This window comes from Barbus barbus, assembly GCF_936440315.1.
Source record: "Barbus barbus genome assembly, chromosome: 46".
Taxonomy (NCBI): domain Eukaryota; kingdom Metazoa; phylum Chordata; class Actinopteri; order Cypriniformes; family Cyprinidae; genus Barbus; species Barbus barbus.
The window spans coordinates 20,432,233-20,454,045 of NC_136724.1; the positions used below are offsets into that span (position 1 = coordinate 20,432,233).

Below are 21,813 nucleotides of genomic sequence, written 5' to 3' on the forward strand. Positions count from 1 at the left end.
ATTTCTCCAAATCTGTTCACTTCAATTGATCATGCAAATGACAAAGATCAAAGAAATTCAGTGACCTTTCTTTAACCTAAGATAATTTCTTATTGTATATTTTTTATTATTTTGAAATATTTGTTGCACCATGAAAAAAAAAAAACAATCAACCATTTTATTTTTTGAGAGATGTTCAGAAAATACCATCTTTATTAATAATAACACCTCATTCTGCAAGTTCTTTTAATGCATCACAATAGTTAACGAACTATGAGAAATCTATTTTTACACCATTTATGTACCTTTGTTAATGTTAGTTCATAAAAACACTATTGTTTAATCATGTTAATTCACAGGGCATTAACGCAAATGTAGAACATTAATAAATGCTGCAGTACTACTATTTATTGTTAGTTCATGTAATGTAGTTAGCTAATGTTAACAAATGAAACCTTATTGTAAAATATTATCTTGTTAACTGCATATGAGACAATATTAAAACATACAAAAAAGGTAAAGATTTTTTGAAGCACTCATTGCAATGCTTTATAGTCATTATTTGCATGTTCTTTGAGATACTTGTACCTATGGATATCATGTTAATATGGTTTATACCTTTACAGACTAGATCAGATCAATGTAACCATTTAGAAGTATGCATTTGAAAAAGTGTCTATGTATAAACATGAAAAATAATAGGTTAGGACAAAAGGTTTTAGGTTACAGGGTCACTGTGATGCTTGCTTGTGATGATTAAAGTGATTAAATGTTACATGTAGTTATCACTTTTGTTCCTGTGGCTCAAATAAGCATGAAGAAAGAGTTGATTTGGCACAGGAAGGCAACCGTATATGACATTTAAAATCACTGACGCTGTGCTCTTCAAAGCAAAACACCAGATGTCGTCTCCAGCCGCTCATGAAACGACAGACAGCAGGGTGGGGGATCCGCTGCTGTAGCCCATCTTACTACAGTGATCTATTCTCTCTTTCGTCATGGCCTTGGGTTAAAAACAATTAGACGGTGTTAGCTCATTTTAATATCAGAGCTCAAGTTTTGTTCAAAGCAGGTCTGTATGAGTTGAGCTGAATGTGAAGTGTATGAGAAGGACACACCTCAGTGAGAGCGGGTTTATGCACACAGCTCACATACGGTTTGGGTTCTGCCTCAATCGCTCCAGCATAGGTCTTATAGCAGACAGCACAGTCTATCAGAGGCTGGAGGAATAAATAAGATTGAGTTTAATTAGAATCCATTTTTAGCCATGATTTCCAACATATGGTATAAGAACTTGCTCTTATGGCATTGCATGCATGTAATATAAATTAAATCACAGTTGTTTGCGCAATGCTTAGCCTCAAGCTGTATTCACAGAGGTGGAGTATTTTCTGTTACTTTAGGCGATGTAAACTTCACTTACCCGATTATTCCTGAACGCACATGTGGTTGTATCTGCGTTCTCCGTTCCTCTTTTGCACTTGGTGGCTTTCAGATAAAAGTTTTGGTAGATGTAGACAACATCAAACCCTGCCTATAAAGAGACGATAGATATTCATCCAATAAACAGAAGAAACAACAGGGTTACTAACATTAACTAAATATAAAAGTTTTCATTATTTCAAATAAAATAAGAAACTGAAATAAAATATTGAAAAAATTATTTCAGCTAGTTGTCGAGGAAATATTTCTCTTTATAATTTAAAGTTGTAACAAAAAAATTAACTGAATTAGAAACAACTGATACAAAAAAAATGCCAGTTTGATCAGATTTAGCAAGCAAAACTTTCTCTATACACAATTATGTATATAGGATGATTAATAAATATTAGAAATCAATAATTTTTTTAATATTTACAACATTATCTGTGCATTACATTACAATTATTGATATATTTTAAACTAAAATATCTAAAATGTATTCAAAATATTTTGTAAATATTAAAAAAAGGAAAAATAATAGCCTACATACATTTACTTTTTTAGAAAAATGCACACTACAAATTTAATTTCACACTACCTTATTTTATTTTTTTTAAACCTAAGGAAACGAAAGGAGAAAGAAAATAAAAACTTGGTATGACGTCAGACCGAGTCAAATCTCGGAGAAAGCCGTCAGAGAGAAAAGACAAACAAGAAACAAAGAGAAAGGCTTACCTCAATTTGTGACTGCTGAATGGTTTTAAAGAAGAGAAAGTGATGCTGAACGCCTTCGTGAGCGTTTACGTTTTGCTCTGCGAGCTCCACTCCTTTCTTGTAGGAATCTGGGAGTTTACTGAAAGAGCTTTGCGCCTCGGCGGAGCTCAGTAAGACTCCGGCAGCGAGCAGCAGAGAAAGCAGCAGCAGAGGCATCTTCAGCCAGTCTGAGCACGACCTCCCGCTGCAGGCGCTCAAAAACAACCTCATTCCAGGAAGTCTGGACTGTTTTTGTGCCGTTGTTGGGTAAGAGTGAATAATAGCCTACGGCTGTTAGTGAGGTGAAAGGACTAGTTTGGCTTTTTAGTTTATTTTATTTGCTAACTAGGTTCAGTTTCAGTTAAAAAAAATTATGTATAAACAAATTTAACAAATCTTCGCCAAATGCTCACTATTTTAAATAATCAGGCTTTATTGTAATTAATATATTTTAATCAAAATTAAAAAATTTCACACATTCAAAAACGAAATAAAAATGTATGAACCTCAAAACTGCTGCTCTATGATCAGATTTGGGCCCGTTCACATCAAGAACTATAAAGCTTTATCATAATCGTTCTAATTATTTTAGAATAGCGAAATTCACACCACAACTATAACAATAATGACAAAGAACGACGATATTTCTGGAATCACCTTTTTTCACAAAATATTGCCCTACCAGAATCAACTGATTTCAGAGCTCGAGCATTTAAAGAGGCAGACAACAAAATGACAAACGCACGCAGATTATGATAAACCGAACGTTATCGTTCATTGGTGAGGACAATATTTAAAGCTATCGTTATAGCTCTCTTTATAGTGACCCTTTACCCAATACATTTTGATTTCACTCTGTTTTGCAGGTCTACACACGTCTAGACAGCATACAAACCTGGAACAGCAGAGGGAATGTCAAAAGTTAAACAGAGTGACAACATGTACCTTAACCTTTTAATAGCACATAATAAGAACTATTAAACATTTATTATTTGTAAAGTATTTTATTGTACTGATAAACTAAAGCACTTAATTGTATATCGTAATATGCATTTATTTATCAATTATTCATATTTAAAAGTAGTTAAGGGACTCTAGTTAAAGAACTCTTTGCTTTGTTGTGAGGAAAATAATTGTTCTTTCCCAGGGTTTGAACATTAAATCAACACGGGATGTGTTGCGTAAGAGTTCAATGTATAAAATGTGATCACAATGCTCTCTTTAGTACTTCTCTTTAGTTCTTGACGATCAGATAAATGTGATGCACAAATTGATTTGGCAAAGAACATGCTAAAACATGCTGTGTTTGAGATCGTGAAGCCAGTAGATTCCAGAACATCAGATGTCAAATGACGTTTCTCCTCCAGCTGTTCTCTAAGATCCGGTGGAAGCCACAGGAGTCGGGGTCAGATGGCCAAAGCCCGCACGGAAACAGCCAATCTCTCTCTCTCTCTTGCTTTCCTTGTGTTCAAACAATAACAAAGACCATGTTGACAGCAAGAGTCACGTCTACACAGCTCAAGTTTTGTACATCTTGGAATCTTTCACCCAGAAAATTAATTTGTTGATGTTCTGTAGAGAAGTTTGTTTCTTCATCAGAACAGATTTGGATAAATTTAACGTTACATCACTTGCTCACCAGTGCTATAGTGAATGGGTGCCGTCAGAATGAGAGTCCAAACAGCTGATAAAAACATCATAATAATCCACACCAGTCCAGCAATTAACATCTTGTGAAGTGAAAAGCTGTGGGCTTGTAATAAACAATTTAATCATTAAAGGGATAGTTCACCTAAAAATTTAAATTCTGTCATCATTTACTCACCCTCAAGTAGTTCCAAACCTGCATGAATGTCTTTGTTCTGCTGAACACAAAGGAAGATATTCTGAAGAATGTGGGAAACCATTGATTGATTGACTTCCATAGTATTTTTTTTTCCTACTATGGAAGTAAATGGTGCCCCAAAACAACCTGGTTGCAAACTTTCTTCAAAATATCTTTCTTTGTGTTTGGCAGAACAAAGAAATTCATGCAGGTTTGGAACTACTTGAGGGTGAGTAAATGATGACAGAATTGTCATTTTTGGGTGAACTATTTCTTTAAGGTGTTTTTAACTTTCATTCTGATGGCACCCATTCACTGCAGAGGATCCACTGATGAGCAGGTGATGTAACACTAAATTATATTGGATGGCCTGAGAAGAGGGAAGATGAAGGAATACCTTTGAGAGTGATCGTCGATACATACAGTTTAAATAAGGTTTAGGCTTATCATTAATTTCTCCTGCAGAGATTTTGTAGCAGATCACACAGTCAACAAGAGGCTGGAGGAATATGGAAATTGAGCCAGTAAGTATAAGGAAATGAATCCACATTTAATTTGCAGCGCTGTGGTGTCGACACTTTATATACTGTAGATCTTAATTTCCACTAATATAAAATGTAAGAATATTGTCAGTATAGCACTTAGTGATAGTGTATATGGCATCAGCAGCATGTATTTTGTAGCTACATTACAGGTGAAAAGTTTGGGGTCAGTAATTGATATTTTATTCAGTAAAGATGCATTGAACTGACTGTAAAAACACTCAACAGATTTCTATTTCAAATAAATGCTGTACTTTAAAACTTTTTTTTTTTTAAACATTCACGAAAAGCAAAAATGTATCTCGGTTTCCATAAAAATATTAGGCAGCAAAACTGTTTTTAACGCTGATAACAACAAGAAATGTTTCTTGAACCGCAAATCAGCATAGAATGATTTCTGAAGGATCATGTGACACTGAAGAAAGGAGTTTTGCATCACAGGAATAAATTATTATTATTATTTCAAAGTATTAAAATTTTTACTGTATTTTGGATCAAATAAATGCAGCCTTGGTGAACATAAGAGACTTCAAAAATCTTACTGATCCCAAACTTTTGAATAGAAGTGTATGTAAATTTGCAAATGCAACATAAAATACATATTGTCCTTTAAAGCACCCAGTAAGATTAATATTTAATGTGTGTTTGGAAAATGACTTATTTTACTTTGACATGCAACTGTAAGAACAAATGAAAACAGCTGATATTCATATTCCGACTTTCTTTGAAATGCATATTTGCTTTAAATTCACATGATAAAAATCAAACTTACCCGATCATTCCTGAACGCACATGTGGTTGCATCTGCATTCTCAGTTCCTCTTTTGCACTCGGTGGCTTTCAGATAAAAGTTATGGTAGATGTATTTGACATCAAACCCTGCCTACAGAGAGGCGATAGACATTCATCTTAATGTAAAGAACATTTTCACATGCCCATAGAACATTGCAACTCACTTCTGTCCTCTTTGTTGTTGGGTCTCAGGAGATTTTCATGTTTGATGTCTGACCTAAAAATGACTTGGCAGCTGGAGTCTTTGAAATTTCTGACCTGCTCTTCAGGATGTGTTACCCAACCAAAAATCTACACGCGATTGTATTATAAAAACAATTATGTTTTTCTGCCATGAAATCTTGTTTTGTACCACAAAACTAAAAACATATTGCAGATCAGTTAAAATATTATCATTACAGTTAGCACATTTTAGGATTTGGCTCATTTAAATTGTACTGTAGGTAGAGATACTTATAATAGAGACAAACAGACAATCGATCGATGACAGACAGATAGATAGATGAACAATGGACAAACGATAGATAGACAAATTAGAGATAAAAGATAGATAGACAGACAGATAGAGAAATGATAGGTAGAGATAAAAGATATACAGATGTACGACAGACAAGATGAATGATAGACATACAAACAACAGATAGATAGATAGACACACATACAAACAACAGACAATAGATTGTCACAGATGAACGGAATAGAAAGACAGATTTCAGAAAAGAGAATAAAATTAGAATGAGAAGAATGGATTTACCTCAATTTCTGCCTGATGAATTGATCTGAAGAGGAGATAATGGTTCTTGATGCTGTGATGGGCATTGATCTCATGTAAAGCCAGCTCCACTCCTTTCTTGTAGATATCTGGGAGTTTGCTGAAGGACTCTTGTGCTTTACTGAGTGCGACTCCAGCAGAGAGCAGCACGATCCACAGCAGCACAGCCATCTTTAACCCGTCTGAACTTCAACAACAACTGCAAATGTCTGCTTACCCAAAAACCAGGTTAAACATTCTCTAAAACAGTCTCGGTTCATGTGGAGCCCTGGCATGATGTGTACAAATTAGGGACTGAATAAGAGCACTGCCACAAGCAGAAATATAGTTATTTATTGTTTAAAAATTCAGCTGCAGTTATAAGGTTTGTATTTGTTTTAGCTTTTTTCAGCATCATTACTCCAGTCTTCATTGTCACATGATCCTTAAGAAATCTTAAGAAGCATTTCTTATCAATGTTGAAAAGAGTTGTGCTGATTAATGTGTGTGTTCGAAACAGCAATACATTTTGAATAGAAGGTTAAACAAAGTTCAGAAGATCAGCATTTATTTGAAATGGAAATCTTTTGTAACCGATGAAGAGTTCATTTGCAAAACCAGAATAAAAATGTTTTTAACAATTCTCAGAAATCATCAAACTGCAGTTGGGTTATTTTGACTAGGTTAAAAAAAAAAAACAAAAAAAAAAAAAACAGCTAACTAACAAAAATGATAAAAAAAAAAAACATGATTTAAAAAAAAAAAAAAAAAAAAAAAAAAGGAGTTATCCGTTTTTGCAAATAAACTCTTCATATAAATGTCTTTGCGGTCACTTTAACAATTTAATGCATCCTTTCAAAATGATTCTTATTAAAGTAAGCTTTGCTACACTGTATCAGTAGAAAAAAAATATGAAAATCCAATTTAAATAGAAAAATCAACTTTATTTGCAGTGTTTGGAATTTGCTGTAAATATTGCATTATGTACAGAGGAACATTTAATAATCAAATATCCAATAACCAAACAAGTAAAAACAATATGCATAAAAATGCACACAGATGGTAAATAACCCTCACTTCCCTTTGCCAGGTCATACTTTTGTAACTAATATCAGCAAATGTTAAAATTACCACAATGTTCCAGCATTAACCTTCAGTCTTAAACCCCGTAAAGCATCCATAAATACCATCTACAAACAAGTGCTGCTGAGCATCCACACCGTAGCAACAGAACGCAAGCATATTCCTGCCGGCATTCACACACAACCTGAAAGTGCTGCTCTACAATCAGCTTTCCCAGAGTTCTCTGGTTCTAAACATGCCTCTAGACGTGTCATGCAAACCTGGAACCAGTCGCTGAACACGGGCTGAGGGAATGTCAAAGATAAACAACAGTGACAAAGTACAATGTGTTGATGGTCCTGATGTACTAAAAGACAACATAGACAATGTTTTATCAAAATATTCTTGATCCAGTCACGTTGTACGCTCAAAAAACAAAACTTCTAACCCATTCCTAGTCGAATAAAAATAACATCTACATGATTTATTTTTGAGTTCACTATTCATGTGTCATTAGTTAGCGCATACATGATCTAAAGCAATATAAAACTAATATAATATCTTCCTATAATTAAAAAATCCTAACACGCATCCGATTCTGGAATCATAATCTGGAATGTAAATAAGTAAAGCACTTGTTTTGTGGTATGAAAACCTCCAGAGATTTATATATAAAAAAAATAAAATAAAAAAACTTTCCGAACAACGGTGAACTGCTACTAAAATAATAAACATAACATGCTTAACTGAATTTTCCGTAACCAAACAGTTAAAAGTTGTGTTTATTTATTCCTAATGGATTTTGTGTACAAAATATTCCAAGTGAAAGTGTATTGAATTGAATTTTATTAGTGCAGATTCCCCGGCTAACTGACTGTAGGGATCCAAAAATATAAAGTGGGATATTAGTGAATGATGGGGGAAAAAAATTAATGAAATTATTCAGGAATTCTGTGGCAAAATCCCTCATGAACTTACATAAATAATACGGTTCCCATTAAACAAATAAATAATTAGTAAGTAAATCAAAATCTACATTGTGTGTTTGCTGAGAACTAGTGCTGAAAAGAATAGGCTTTTAGTGTTAATTCAACGTTAAATGTGGAAAGACTTCAGAAATGTGGTAGAAAATACCAGTTTATCAGGTCAACATTTTTAGTTCTAATAAATTAACTATGATGAACTACAATTTTGGGATCATCTGTAGGGATGCACTTTTTCTTTTTCTTAAAATGGGTTTTAAGACTCCAAACTAGGTCACTAGTGCATCTATCCTCGCTAAAAAATCCCTCAAGACCATTTACTACCAAATACATCCTCAAAAACAGTTCATGAGTCATGTAACAGTCAATATAAAATATACAGCAACTGCACATCTAGAGTTATTATGAGAGTTTAGGACTTCATGTGACTTTCATGCATTATAAAAGAGAAAACACCTGTTTAGACAGAATTCCGAAAGAGAAAAAGTGTCATGATCGGATGGCAACAAAAGAAAAAAATACTGTCAATTGTGATTAATGTATGCTGGGTCTTAAAACTGAAAAAAAGGTAGTAAAACTATTAAAAGCACAGACGTACATACAGTATAAGATGAAATGAAACTTGGCAATCTTTCTTGATCATGAATATTGACTAAAAACTTCATATAATATTGCATGGGCCCTGAATGGTGCTAAGAACGTCCAGTTAACCCCATAAGGTACATTCGTTTTCCTCATAGGTGACAAATATGCTTGTTTAAGGCTAAATGTGTGATAGCAGCTCTCTAATACAAATGAAATGAGACTCTGGAAATGCCGGGTGGACATAATGCACTATTCTCACCTCTACAGCATGTCAAGACTCACTGTGCGATTTGGTTTATCAAAGTTTTTAAAGCAACTGTCCTATTGGCCAATAGCGTGACTGACAGGAAGACAGGTGAGAGGCGGACAGCTGCGGTCGTGGCTCAGACTGGCATGTGCATCTCTGTGTATTCATCGTGTCCCTCCTTCTCGTCAAAAGTGGGCTCTGCATTATCAGCGTCCAACTGAGACACAGAAGAGAGATAGAAAACCCAAACAAACAGCATTAGTCAACGTGATTTTGAAAATTACCTACTTAATGTGTCTTTTTGTGCATGATACAACAGTGCACTATGGAAGCCCATTTCCGCCACGGAATAAAAAAAATAAAAATAAGAGTAATTGCGACACTTTCTCTCACAATGCTGACATCTAATTGCTCCAGAACACCTTTACGTGCATTTCTATATACCACATCCCCATAATCAAACAAAGGCAAAACAGTAGTTTCAACAAGATATTTCTCGGCTGACGTGGTAAACACGGATCTATTTCGAAAAAAAAAAAAAAACTAAGTCTAGATTTAACTTTCTTCTGGAGATTAGTTATGTGTATAGTAAAAGTCAAGGAGCTATCAAGCCAGATTCCAAGGTATTTATATGAAGATACTATCTCAATTTTTGCTCCATCCGAAGTTATAATATATTTATTATTATTTATTTTTTTTCCCAAACAAAAAAACTAGATTCAGGTCATTAAAAGCTTCTTGAATGTTGTCAAAACTATCCTGTGTCTGTTTTAGAACTTCATCATATGACGATCGCACAGCACAAAGAATAGTATCATCTGAATATATGTTTGCTGACTACAGATAACCTGAGAAATATTATTAATATAAATTGAAAACAAGGTTGATGCTAACACAGAGCCCTGAGGGACCCCTTTATTAATAGTTAATGGTTCAGATAATTGTTGGTCAATCTTTACATATTGGGATCTGTGGAATGGGTTAAATTAGACATACCAATACTACGTAATCTGGATAACAAAATAGAATGTTCAAATCTGACTATTTCTTTCAATTCTGACCTCTTTTCTCACAATTGTGAAATATAAACTGGCAATTGTGAGTCAAAGTCCAATTCTGAGAAAAAGACTTACAATTACGAGTTTGTCACAATTTTGACTATTTCTTAGAATTGACAGTTTACAATAAACCCAAAATTGCGAGACAAAAGTCAGATTTGTCAGATGAAAAGTCGCAATTACCTTTTTTTTTTATCAGTGGTGGAAGTGGGTGAAGACTTGCTCAGTCTCTTTTGAGGTGGTATTGCCTTATTTTAAAATAAAATAAACAAAAAAAAATAAAATAACATTTTGGAAATAAAATGGGCTATGAAGGCAGTTTCATATAGATTTTAAAAGAAATACATTTTATGTTTACTAAATATATCTAATTTAATTTTGAAAGTAATTCAATTTTTTTAATTTTACTGTTTAAGAGTTTGGGGTCAGATATTTTAAAAGGTTTTTAGAAGATGTCTTTAATGCTCACCAAGACTGAATTTATTTGACAAACACAGTAAAAACTGGAATTTTGTGAAATATTACTTGAAAATATCTGTTTTCTATTTGAATATATTTTAAAATGTAATTTATTCCTGTGATTATTCTGTGACTACTCCAGTCTTCAGTGTCACATTCTCCTTCAGAAATCATACTAATATGCTGATTTGCTACTCAAGAAACATTTCTTATTATCAATGTTACAGGTACAGTTTTCGTGGAAACCGTGATGCATTTTTCAGGATTCTTTGATGAATACAAAGTTCAAAAGACCAGCAGTTATTTGAACTATTATAAATGTAACATTATAAATGTCTTTACAGTCTTTACAATAAAAGTAATAATAAAAAAAAAAAAAAAAAAAAAATGCAAGAAAAATATTTGCATGTCTTTTTGTGCAAGCAAAGCCTTACACACTGCATCTCACGAGTGCTGAAGATGCGTGGCAGAAGAAACATCTTGACCGGGACGGTCATGATGAGAACAAACGGGAAAGCCAGCGATGCCACAGTAGACATGACCGCCCAGAGGACAGTCAGACAGGTCACCTGTATCGCTGTGTACAGATGCATCCGCAGGGTCCGCACCTGAGGATCCAGTCACAGAAATTCAGTCGAGACACACAGTACAAACCAGTTCTACCTTCCATATTGTTGATTTCTGTGAAGTATCTGATACCATTACTGCAGCATGCTACTGCCACAGTACCTATTAATGAACAGAAAACAGACTGGGGTCCTGACCTTGCGCACGTAGGTGTGATCAGGGTGGTATTTAGGGGGCATCAGCAGCAGAAGGATCCGTTCTGTCAGCTGGATTCCATTCAGTGACATCACACCCATGTACAGGAAGATGCCAAACAGCACAGCGATGGGGATTTGACGGAGCAGATCACCGATTACTATCGAGAGACCTACAGCCAACAAAATTAGCAATTTCATAGACTTTTTCCTCATTTAATACATACAGCAATGCATACAATTGTCATTTTACACTGATTTAATGTGCATGTAAGAAAATACTATGAATCTTAAAGCAGTAACCCACAAGATTTTATGCGTTATAGTGATTTTTCCACTTAAATTGTGTTTAAAATGACTGTAATGGTTGGCCTTTGGTTGCTTGTTTTCCTAAACACTGGTAACAGCAATATGATAAAATACATAATTGTCCAATAAATAATGAAACTGTCCTGCATCATATTTGCTGGATGAAATCCAATACTTTTTTAAAAATGACTTGGTATTTTTGGATTGCTCATTGCAAAAATAGTATCTGATTCCAAACTTGCATCTTGGACGCCTTCAATCCTTCAATATTTTAATCATTAATTTATTGGGTTTTTTTATATTATCAGCAGTTTGTATCGACCAGGATGCATTTAGATGCATAATTTTGGAATCAGTAATTGTTTGAAACCCACCTACAAGTATTGCCACCAGTAACCCGGTCACCCTCTGCTCCTTGACCTCCTGGATTCGAGGTTTGTCTCCCGGGGCGACGGCTTTGCTCATTACGGTGAGGGCGTTAGCATGGGTTACAGAGCGAACAGTGGCTGCGGCCATCCAGGGCAGACCGAACAGAGCACTGGTGCCGCCGAGAGTCACAATGAGCAACAGATCCAGATGGAAACCAGAACCCTTGACCAGCATTCGCTCTTTCTTACTGACTATCAACCTAGAAGGAGAGAGAGCATCTCTAATACTGCCATGATTTTATGTGTTCCATAAATCAGGGAGAAAAATGTTGTATATGAGTTACATAACAGTTATATAATTACTAGCTTTTTTTTATTATTATTAAAAACCTGTAAACATGTAAAACCTTTTTTCCACAAAATATCGCATATCATGATAAAGACTTCTTCCCTGGCTCAAAAATACCCTGCTCAAAATAATGATAAAAACAAGTTTTTGAGCTTAGGGCAAATGTCCTTATGTTCAAGCTCTGTAATCATAATTATGATGAGATGAAACATGGCAATGGACTCACGTTGTGATTTGGGTCTCCATAAAGATGAGGATGAAGACAAGCAGAGCCGGAAGGATGCTGGCAAACATCATCCAGATGGGGAACTGACCATCAGAGCCCAGAGGATTGACTATCCAACCTCGCTTATCAGGACTAGTCACTGAAAAACCTCGGGGTACACTCAGTTTCTGTAGGGTGCGGCAATAAAAAATAATAATAATAATAATAAAAATAAAAAAAGACAACATGTGAATAAAAAAACCAATGAGAAAAAAAATTAAAAGTAATAAAATACTAGAAAAAAAGAGAAAGAAAATTAATAATAAAATAAAGTAAATAAAAAATATAAACAAAATTAATAAATTATAAAAGGTGAAGCATTAAAAATTTAATATTTATGCTTAATATAATTAATATAATTTAATTTAATATAATTACTATGTTTTTAGTTTTAGTTACTTTTTCTTATTTGTAAGTCGCTTTGGACAAAAGCGTCTGCTAAATGACAAAAGTAAAAAAGTAAAGACCATCGACTCTACCGTGCGACTCCACCGGGCAGGGACACCGGCAAGGGATAGTAGTAGCTTTTTATTTAATTTTTTCATTGATATGTTTATTATTGAAATGTTGTTGTTATATGCATGTGTTAATTTTATTTAATTTCTTTATTTTCTTAAATATGTGGGTAGATAGTATTGATAGAGTTGTAACTTTTTAGTTTTAGTTACTTTTTCTTATTTGTAAGTCGCTTTGGACAAAAGCGTCTGCTAAATGACAAAAGTAAAGTAAGTAAAGTAAAGTAAAAATAAACATGGACAATAACAAAAAATTACAATAATACAAAATAATAAAAGAAAATGAATTAAAAATAAAGTCAATTAAAAATAAAACAAAAACCAAGAAAATGTGACGAATGTAGCGTTAAAAAGAATAAATAAAATAATGACTAACAAGAAATAAAAGAAAATAATATTAATTAATCTCTTCAACAAACTGGCCAATTTTAGATATAGATAGCACAAATAGTGCAGGTTTATGCATTAAATTTTAATATTTAGGGTACCTAATATGAACTATAAATTATAGTAATACTATCATTTGCTATACTTGACTTTAACTTCATCAAATCATCTGCAAATTGAAAACGATCCATTCTCACCTGTGAGTATGTGTCTCGAATGCTGTAATCTATCAGAACCATGATGAGAATGGCAATAGGAACGCCGAAATCTCCAATAACTCTTCTTAGCTGTAAAAAAATAAATAAAAAAAGGACCACAATTGTCTTCTTTTAAACAGGACATTACAAAGGAAAATGTAGTTGTAATTTGTCCTCTTATAAATCACTCAAAATTGGGTGACTTGATTAGACAGTGTCTTACCCTGCCAGGGAAGAAGGCACTGTTTTTGAACTTGCGCAGGTAGAAGGCGATGAAGAAAGTCCCAGACATGAGCACAAAGGAAAGCAATGCAGTATTAGGTTCACCAACCACCTTCACCATCTCTGGCGTACTGCTGTTTGATGCTAATGGACTTGAAGTGACATCTTCCATGCTTGAGTTGTATGTTGAGTTGTTTACATCAACAGCCGTAGCAGAGCAGCGTCTCAGAGGATGTTCCTGGAATATCTGTGGGGAACATCAGCAGTCAAGAGGACTTCATGATAATATATGCCGACAAACACAATCAAAAGGTGATTCAAACTACCTTGGCCAGCTTTGAGAAGGTCTCATAGATGAAGATGAGAGAGATGAGGACGGAGAAGATCTCCTGAGTGAAACGGGAGACAAATCGGACCAGGAAGCTGCCCTCAAAGGCCACCATCACCACCACGATGATGATGAGCCAAAAACCGATCCAAACCCGACCTGTCAGGTACTCCATATTATTGCCCTTACAGAACTGGAGAAGATAAGGACAGAGGAGATATATCTCCAGTTAAAGCATTTTATAAAATTCAACTAAGAAAAACAAATACATTCTGTATATATAATTCTATAAAAGATTCTTTAAATGTACTTGAGATATAAAAGTTATTCTGGGTCCATCTTACAAAATAAGTCCTTCAAAGCTTGCCCTGATAAAAAAAACAAAACTGTTATCTCTTGACATTAAAAATTGGGCAGCCCAAAATCATATGCTTCATTGACAAGTTAGTGCTACAATATTGACACTTTGGTGCTTCTTCACCCTTCAATAAATGCCAATGTGTAATTTTTTTATGAATAAAAATTGAATGAATGTTTATTTTTGGGTGATCTTGACCTTTGACAGCATATTTATGGTATTGATCATATTTATGGGAGGGAATATGGTTTAAGGAAGAGTATTGTAAACTCACAGAGAAGAAGGCTTCTTCAAACACCAGGATTGGTCCAGAGAAGCCCACCACCAGAAGCGGCTGAGCCCCGAGCAGACAGAACAATACACCCTGAATACATGTGGCCACAATCAGCTCCGACACACCAATGAGGCCTTCAGTCTTCTCACCTGTACACACAAAACTGAATTATTGAACAGAGAGGGCAGAGTCGGACACATACGCTATCTGGAGCAAAGGTAATCTAAAATACTTATCAGGAGCAGAGTCACTGATTGTGTGCATCATGATAACCTTTTGTTATATAACTGGCTGCAGACGTTTAAAGTCATTTAAGTCAGTTCTGGAAGCAATTTGCTAATTAAATTGAGAAGATCTGAAGAGATATACACTGCCTAGCCAAAAAACAAAAACAAGCTTCATTAGACCATCTTTAGCTTTGATTACGGTGTGCATTCATCGTGGTATTGTTCTGACAACTTTATGCAACATTTATTTCCATCAAGAGTTGAGTTATTTTCTGACTGAGATCTTGTATTGAGAATGGGAAAGACTGTATAAGTTGGGGTTAAAATAAGTATTGCCAAACATATAATATACCAGAAAAATATTAATCACTGCAATAAGTGATCCAATCCTAGATTCTTCAGTATTTGCTTATAAAAAAAAAAAAAAAAAAAAAAAAACACAGCATTTACTTTGGTGGCAGTGTATTTTATTTAGGGAAATTACTGAAAAATTCAAAAGGAAATTTTACATTTAACTTCAAAATACAAAACAACAAAAAAAAACTATGTTGGTGAATTTCATTTTACCGCAAAATACTAAAAATATATAATATAACAATGTCTTTTTTTCAAATCAGCATAAAAATAAAATCATGACACACTTATGTCTGCATACATGAACATGTTGTTTTCTTTTGATGTTGGAATGCAGTTTACTAACCAAATATATTTTTCTTTACAATAATTTCAGTTTTAAAACACTGAACTTAATTGATCACATGCATTTAAAATGATTATTTTACTGCATTTAAAATCTTATCAATATGTTCCTGTCAGTAAGAGTACAGACGACGCGAAAGTGTAACTGACCTAGAAGGCCTCCGAATGTGATGGTGGGAGAAAGAGCAGCGAAATAAATAAAGATGACGGCAGCCATGCACTGGGGGTTCAGTGCATCCTTGAAATCACTGATGTACTTTGGGTAACGGCGCTGGGCGTCACGGATCAGCCCACCAAACAGACGGCCTGTGCGTCGTAAAGGGTCATCTAGTTTTAAGGGTGTGAGCAAGCCCCCTGATTTATACAGAGATAGAATATGGGATATTATGAATATAGCAGGTTGCTGGGGAAATAAACATGGAAGTTTAAAAAAAATTAAATCCGCACGCACAACAAAAATAAAAAAAAAGCTAGCAAAAATTACAAAAGAAAAGCTAAATAATTTTTTTTTTAAAACCACACACAAAAAAAATGTCTACATAAAATGACAAAAACTACACAAAAGCACAAAAGACAAACAGAAATACAAAATAAAAAAGGCAAAAAATAAACACTAAAGAAAACAAACAAGAAAACACAAGACAAAAAAAATGCTCAAAACAAAACACACATAAAATGGAAAAAACAACTGAAAACCATAAACAACAAAAAGACAAAAAAACACCACACACACAAACAAACACAAAATAACAAGAATCACAAAGCAATAAAAGAAAACCAAGATAAAAGCTGAACTGGATGTAAAGTTACACAGATTAAGGCAGACCTTTCTCTTCGAGGCTCTTGGGTTCTTTGGACAATAAGGCCACCTCCTGCTCCTCTCTCTTGCGGAGCATCTCTCTTTGGAAGTGAGCAACGGACCGCAGAAGATCTTCACCGCCCAGTTCTGATGGAGGGAGGACAATACTGCAGTCCAGGAAGCCATTGATAGCATTGAGCAGGTCCTGCCGATCATCTGCCAGGTACGCAGCTTCATGAAATTGCTGGATAGAGATGCGATCGAGTTAACACTGGATATAGGCATTATTGTCTGAATTTTTGCCATGAAACAATGCCTCTCTTTTGAACTTGTGCAGTGGTGACCGCCAACCGTCTTTCTCACCTTGTCGGACATGAGTGTGGAAATGGAGCGTCCGATCTGGTGGTAGTCCATGCTGGTGCTGGGAGGACCAAGCAGCACAAAAAGAAACCGAGCAGGAACCGGTACCTCCAACACTGAGTCCAGTTCTACAGCTTCCTGAAGTCGAACAAATGCCATGGTGGGCTGCTCCAGGAAGTCAACACTGCCTAAAAAGACAGCAATACATTAAATTTCCTGTTGTTCTGTGAAATAATTTGTTAGTCATTTTAGTTCCTGATGCATCTGGTTGATTTGGAATCAAATCAGTAGTAATATACAACCAATTCTTAACCGTTTAAACAGGATAAACTGAAATTCATATTTTTCCAGTTTACTTTTCCAAATTCTAGATTATTTAGGAGTCTTAAAGGACTCTTATTTGAGACCTTTAGGACTGGTCCAGATTGATACAAATCCAACAGGATTCCTATAGTATTCAGAATCAGACTATAATTGCTTACCAACGAGTACCACGGTGGCTTCAGCATTTTCTGGAATTTTCTCCAAAAGCTTAAGTTCATGTTTGGATTTGGATTTGTGCATTCCTATGGGTGGAGCAGAATCTTTCTGCAAATAATGAGAAAGAACAACCAGGAAAAAAAAAAAAACGGAAGATTTGAAGAGATGCATTTTTTAGAGGGAAATTTCACGTCACAAAAACACATTCAACCAATACACAAGCAGCAAAAGGTATTGTTGGTAACTTTCACAAATAAACATTTCAAAAATAAAATAATAAATAATAATAATATAATAAAAAAAAAAAAAAAAAAAAAAAAAAAAACTGAACACCACCACACACACACAATATAATATAATTAAAATCAGCAAAACACCATGACGGATACTTAATGCTTTTTTTTCATTTGTAAAGTACAGTAATGATACACTACCAGTCACAAGTTTTAAATAATTAGGATTTTTAATGTCTCTTCTGTTCACCAAGGCTGCATTTATCTGAACAATAAATAGTAATATTATGAAACATAACAAAACAAAATAACTTCTCTTTTTATAATACTAACATAATAATGTTTCACAATATTACTGTTTATTACAGAAATTCAGCCTTGGTGAGCATAAAAGGATTTCAAAAACATTCAAAATAATTATTCCAAATATCTGGTATATTATACATATTTTTATAAAAGACAAATTAAACAAATAAATAAATATAAAAAAATATATAAATAGGTTGCCAAACTCAGTACAACCACTTTCAACCAATTACCTCGTTCTTCTCTATGTCAATGTGAAGTGTGCTGTCTTGACTGTTCCTTGTGGACCCCATGAGTGGCTCTGTGACGGAGGGCTCGGGGACAGGGGACAGGTGGTTACTGCTGCTCTGGTGATGGCTGATCAGGGAGCCCAGGCTAGCCGCCGAGATGTTTCTGGGAAAGGAGGAGCTGTGCTCCTTCTCATCGCTCGGGTGACTAAGGGAGGGAGAGCAAGGGAGCCAGCGGGTAAGAGACACTAGGAGAGACTGCGAAGGGTCATGTGTGGATCTACATATGGACAGGTGGCGTTATGGTGAAGAATAAAAACCAACAGATTATATGAGAATAAACCGATGCAAATAGACCAGAATTCTAATATGCCATTTCTTAGATATTGCTCACTGTCTAAAAAACCCAGCTCTACCTGTGCTTGAGGAGAAGAGCACGGAGCACATTAGCTCTGTCCTCAGCTTTGATCTGGTCTGAGATGATCATCTGCTCCACCACCTGATGGGCAATACCAGGAAGAGTCTTCTGGTCCAAATCCAACAGCACAGCTCCTAATGAGAGAAACCAAACATGAGGCCATTTAATCTTCATTATCATTGATGCAATCATTATAACAACAATATGGGTCGTTGTAGTTAACTAGATCTAAAACAATAACATTTCTATACCTGAAATAAGAGTAAACAAAATATAAACCTATTTTATTTCAGCTAGTTGTCAAAACAACTTTTCACATTTTCATTTGGTTTAACTGATGCATTAAAATAACTAAAATTAAAACACCTATATAGACAAATATTTAAAAAAAAGAACAAACAAAATACTAAAGCTTCAAATTAAAATTAAAACTGAAAATGCAGAAATATTACATCAGCATTTCTTAATCGTCATACAGTAAATGTTACCGATAAAGTTTGTTCACCAAAATTAAGATTTTAGATTAAAATCACATGTATAATTAATCTTTTTAGGTATATTTATAGTATAGGTTTTGTGAGTGATCACCAATTCTCGTTTTATCCATATTTTGTCCATAATTGTTATTTTAATAGTACATAAGTTTTTGAAGTTTAAATTGTAAAAAGAATTAACTGAAATATTGCTTGTAGTCTCTCAATTAATATAGATATTATAAAATTATATATAAATTATTATAAAATTATATATAAAATTATATATAAATATATAAAAATATAAAACGCGTAGCATGACACTATAGTGCTTTTGCAATTAACTATGCAAACACTGCAAATATTAATTATCAAACATTGATCTCTCAATATTGCTCTTCACTACAAAACACTTAAGACTTTAAAGCAGGTTTCACCAGTTTCTCACCATGAGAGATGGTTTTTCTCAGCTCCAGCAGACTGCGGAATGACAGCGAGGCAACGTGAGGTTTCCCCCAGCGGTCCGTCTCCTCCTCCACATCCTCTTCAAACTTGATCCAGCGAGCAGTTTCTCTCCACTGCATCTCCTGGTTTTTATCCATGATCAGCTCATTCAGTTCCACAAACACCTGGTGTCAAAGAACATGCAATAAATGAGTGAAAAAATGCTATTACAACTCCCTAAGAGCAACAGACACCTGCTATTCAGGTATCTTAAGTTAACATTGGTTTGATCTCCCTAAAACAATCTCACACACCAATCGATGCACCCAGCATGTGCATGTATACCAAGACATCATTTCCTGACCTTCTGGTGTTGAGCAAGCTGTCTGGAAAAGTCTAAAAGGACCATGCCGTTGGAGCAGGACTGACTGATGAGATGTGAACACCCACTGGTGTTATTTAGAAGTGAAACGGCCCATAAGTACACTCGCTTACCCTAAGACATAGCTGGTTTACCTGTCTAGAGGGCGTTAATAAAACATGGCTGACTCTGAAGGCTCGCGGTGTCCAGTTACCCGAGCTGATCTTTTCTTTATTTCTAGGTGTGTGAAAGGGAAGAAGTTCATTCATTTTTAATCAGGTCTTGCCCCCTAAAAGCCTCCTTTTATTTGTTTTGAAGGACAGCGAGCTTGTCTGAAATAAATTAGGAATGCAGTGAATGAGTCTCAATCTGGGAAAAGGACTAAATGTGCTAAAACAACCCATCAAGACTTTGTAGAGCCATGTGTGAAGACATCTGAAACCTAGCTAGTGTTGTCTACGAAGACAAATTCATCCTAAAATCCCAGCTAGAGGGAATGGCACGAAGACATTCCCACGAACATTTGGTTACACCTTAAACAGGCATTTATGTCCACTAATTAGTGACCAAATTACACAAAGATTCCTTCAGTTTTTGATCATTTAATATCCATGACTTTTCAGTGATCAAGTTGTTTATGATTTAAAAGATCCAGTTGTGTAATTTTTAAAGATGTTTTGTAATAAGATTTTATTATTAAATAAATTAATATTTAATTAAAAAAAAAAAAAAATAAAAAAAAAAATATATATATATAAAAAAAATTTTTTTTATTATTATTTATTTCACTTTATCTTTATATATATTACACATTTTATTAACAGGCTTAACATTTTTATTTACATATATTTTTCAGGTTTTTCATGAATCTTGGCAGTTCAGACAGGGTTAACAGACTAGTTTCCACCAAACTACAGACATCAACTAGCAACCAAGCTAGAAAAACCAAGACACTAGCATCTGACCTCATGTGGCGTCCGGTCCAGTTTACGACTGCGTGTGCTGGGCTCTTTGTGATCTTTGCTGATGTGCACCACTTGTCCTTTTGTGCTTTTCCTGACCAGGTGTCGACGTACTCCAGGAACATCTTCAAAACGATGACCTGGAAGAATAAAACAATAAAAACATGCATATTATTTAAAGAACAGGCTGCACGTGTTTGTTGTGTACGATTTTTGTGTTTTTAAAAGACGTCTCTCATGCTCTTCTAGGCAAAGAACAGCATTTATTTAAAATAGAAATCTTTTGTAACAAATATCTGTACTGTCATTTTTGAACAATTTAATGCATCCTTGCTGAATAAAAGCGTTACTTTCATTCAAATGTGTTAAATGTGTGTCATATTTGTGACCCTGGACCACAAAAGCAGTCTTAAGTCGCTGGGGTATATTTGTAGCAATAGCTAAAAATACATTGTATGGGTCAAAATTGATTTTTCTTTTATGCCAAAAATCATTAGGATATTAAGTAAAGATCATGTTCCATGAAGGTATTTTGTAAATTTCTTACCGTAAATATATCAAAACTTCTTTTTTGTAGTTATTAGTAATATGCATTGCATATTTGTAGCATATTAGTAATATGCATTGCTAAGAACTTCATATACATATATATATATATATACACACACACACATATATATATATATATATATATATACACACATATATATATACACACACATATATATATATATATATACACACACATATATATATATATATACACACACATATATATATATACACACACATATATATATATACACATATATACACATATATACATATACATATACATATACATATACATATACATATACATATATACACATATATATATATATATATATATATATATATATATATATATAAATAAAACCCCTAACTTTTGATATAATATAACCTTTAATTATGTACCACATTTAAAATGACAAAACATTGCGCTGTACTGTAAAATGTGTCAGATTTTCATTCTAGATGGATTTCTCCCAGG

General features: G+C 34.3%; 3 protein-coding genes across 5 annotated transcripts in view; all 3 read right to left on the reverse strand.

The window, feature by feature from the left end:
- Positions 1-113: 113 nt before the first annotated feature.
- Positions 114-2,978, reverse strand: LOC306864740 (uncharacterized protein). The gene is made up of 4 exons (XM_079408945.1): positions 2,137-2,978; positions 1,403-1,513; positions 1,098-1,199; positions 114-982 (listed from the first exon to the last, which is right to left on the reverse strand). The coding sequence occupies exons 1-4, from the start codon at positions 2,383-2,385 to the stop codon at positions 899-901; spliced, it is 546 nt and encodes a 181-aa protein (XP_079265071.1). The 5' UTR covers positions 2,386-2,978; the 3' UTR covers positions 114-898.
- Positions 2,979-3,094: 116 nt separating this feature from the next.
- Positions 3,095-6,310, reverse strand: LOC306864741 (uncharacterized protein). Its single transcript, XM_079408946.1, has 4 exons — positions 6,068-6,310; positions 5,294-5,404; positions 4,377-4,478; positions 3,095-3,615 (listed from the first exon to the last, which is right to left on the reverse strand). The coding sequence occupies exons 1-4, from the start codon at positions 6,254-6,256 to the stop codon at positions 3,529-3,531; spliced, it is 489 nt and encodes a 162-aa protein (XP_079265072.1). The 5' UTR covers positions 6,257-6,310; the 3' UTR covers positions 3,095-3,528.
- Positions 6,311-6,987: 677 nt separating this feature from the next.
- LOC306864739 (anion exchange protein 2-like) overlaps positions 6,988-21,813 on the reverse strand; it is a 42,299-nt gene continuing 27,473 nt past the window's right edge. Inside the window, exons 8-24 of one of the 3 annotated variants that reach the window (XM_079408944.1) lie at positions 20,784-20,920; positions 19,462-19,642; positions 18,539-18,674; positions 18,129-18,330; positions 17,359-17,464; positions 16,880-17,064; positions 16,544-16,760; positions 15,868-16,071; positions 14,792-14,940; positions 14,158-14,352; positions 13,833-14,078; positions 13,610-13,699; positions 12,472-12,638; positions 11,903-12,156; positions 11,223-11,392; positions 10,893-11,066; positions 6,988-9,158 (exon numbers count right to left, since the gene is read on the reverse strand). In XM_079408944.1, the coding sequence (XP_079265070.1) occupies positions 9,078-9,158; positions 10,893-11,066; positions 11,223-11,392; positions 11,903-12,156; positions 12,472-12,638; positions 13,610-13,699; positions 13,833-14,078; positions 14,158-14,352; positions 14,792-14,940; positions 15,868-16,071; positions 16,544-16,760; positions 16,880-17,064; positions 17,359-17,464; positions 18,129-18,330; positions 18,539-18,674; positions 19,462-19,642; positions 20,784-20,920 (2,894 nt within the window). In that variant the 3' untranslated portion in view covers positions 6,988-9,077. Of the gene's footprint in view, positions 9,159-10,892; positions 11,067-11,222; positions 11,393-11,902; positions 12,157-12,471; positions 12,639-13,609; positions 13,700-13,832; positions 14,079-14,157; positions 14,353-14,791; positions 14,941-15,867; positions 16,072-16,543; positions 16,761-16,879; positions 17,065-17,358; positions 17,465-18,128; positions 18,403-18,538; positions 18,675-19,461; positions 19,643-20,783; positions 20,921-21,813 lie in introns of all 3 variants that reach the window. The other 2 variants (XM_079408942.1, XM_079408943.1) reach the window with 2 other exon arrangements.

Excerpts from the sequence above, each read along its gene's own strand:
- LOC306864740 (XM_079408945.1), bottom strand. The coding sequence starts at position 2,385 with ATGAGGTTGTTTTTGAGCGCCTGCAGCGGGAGGTCGTGCTCAGACTGG. Across the intron at positions 1,514-2,136 it reads TTCAGCAGTCACAAATTGAG|GCAGGGTTTGATGTTGTCTA; the intron begins GTAAGCCTTTCT and ends GTCTCTTTATAG. Across the intron at positions 983-1,097 it reads ATAAACCCGCTCTCACTGAG|GCCATGACGAAAGAGAGAAT; the intron begins GTGTGTCCTTCT and ends TTTTAACCCAAG.
- LOC306864741 (XM_079408946.1), bottom strand. The coding sequence starts at position 6,256 with ATGGCTGTGCTGCTGTGGATCGTGCTGCTCTCTGCTGGAGTCGCACTC. Across the intron at positions 5,405-6,067 it reads TTCATCAGGCAGAAATTGAG|GCAGGGTTTGATGTCAAATA; the intron begins GTAAATCCATTC and ends GCCTCTCTGTAG. Across the intron at positions 3,616-4,376 it reads ATCGACGATCACTCTCAAAG|GAAAGCAAGAGAGAGAGAGA; the intron begins GTATTCCTTCAT and ends TTTGAACACAAG.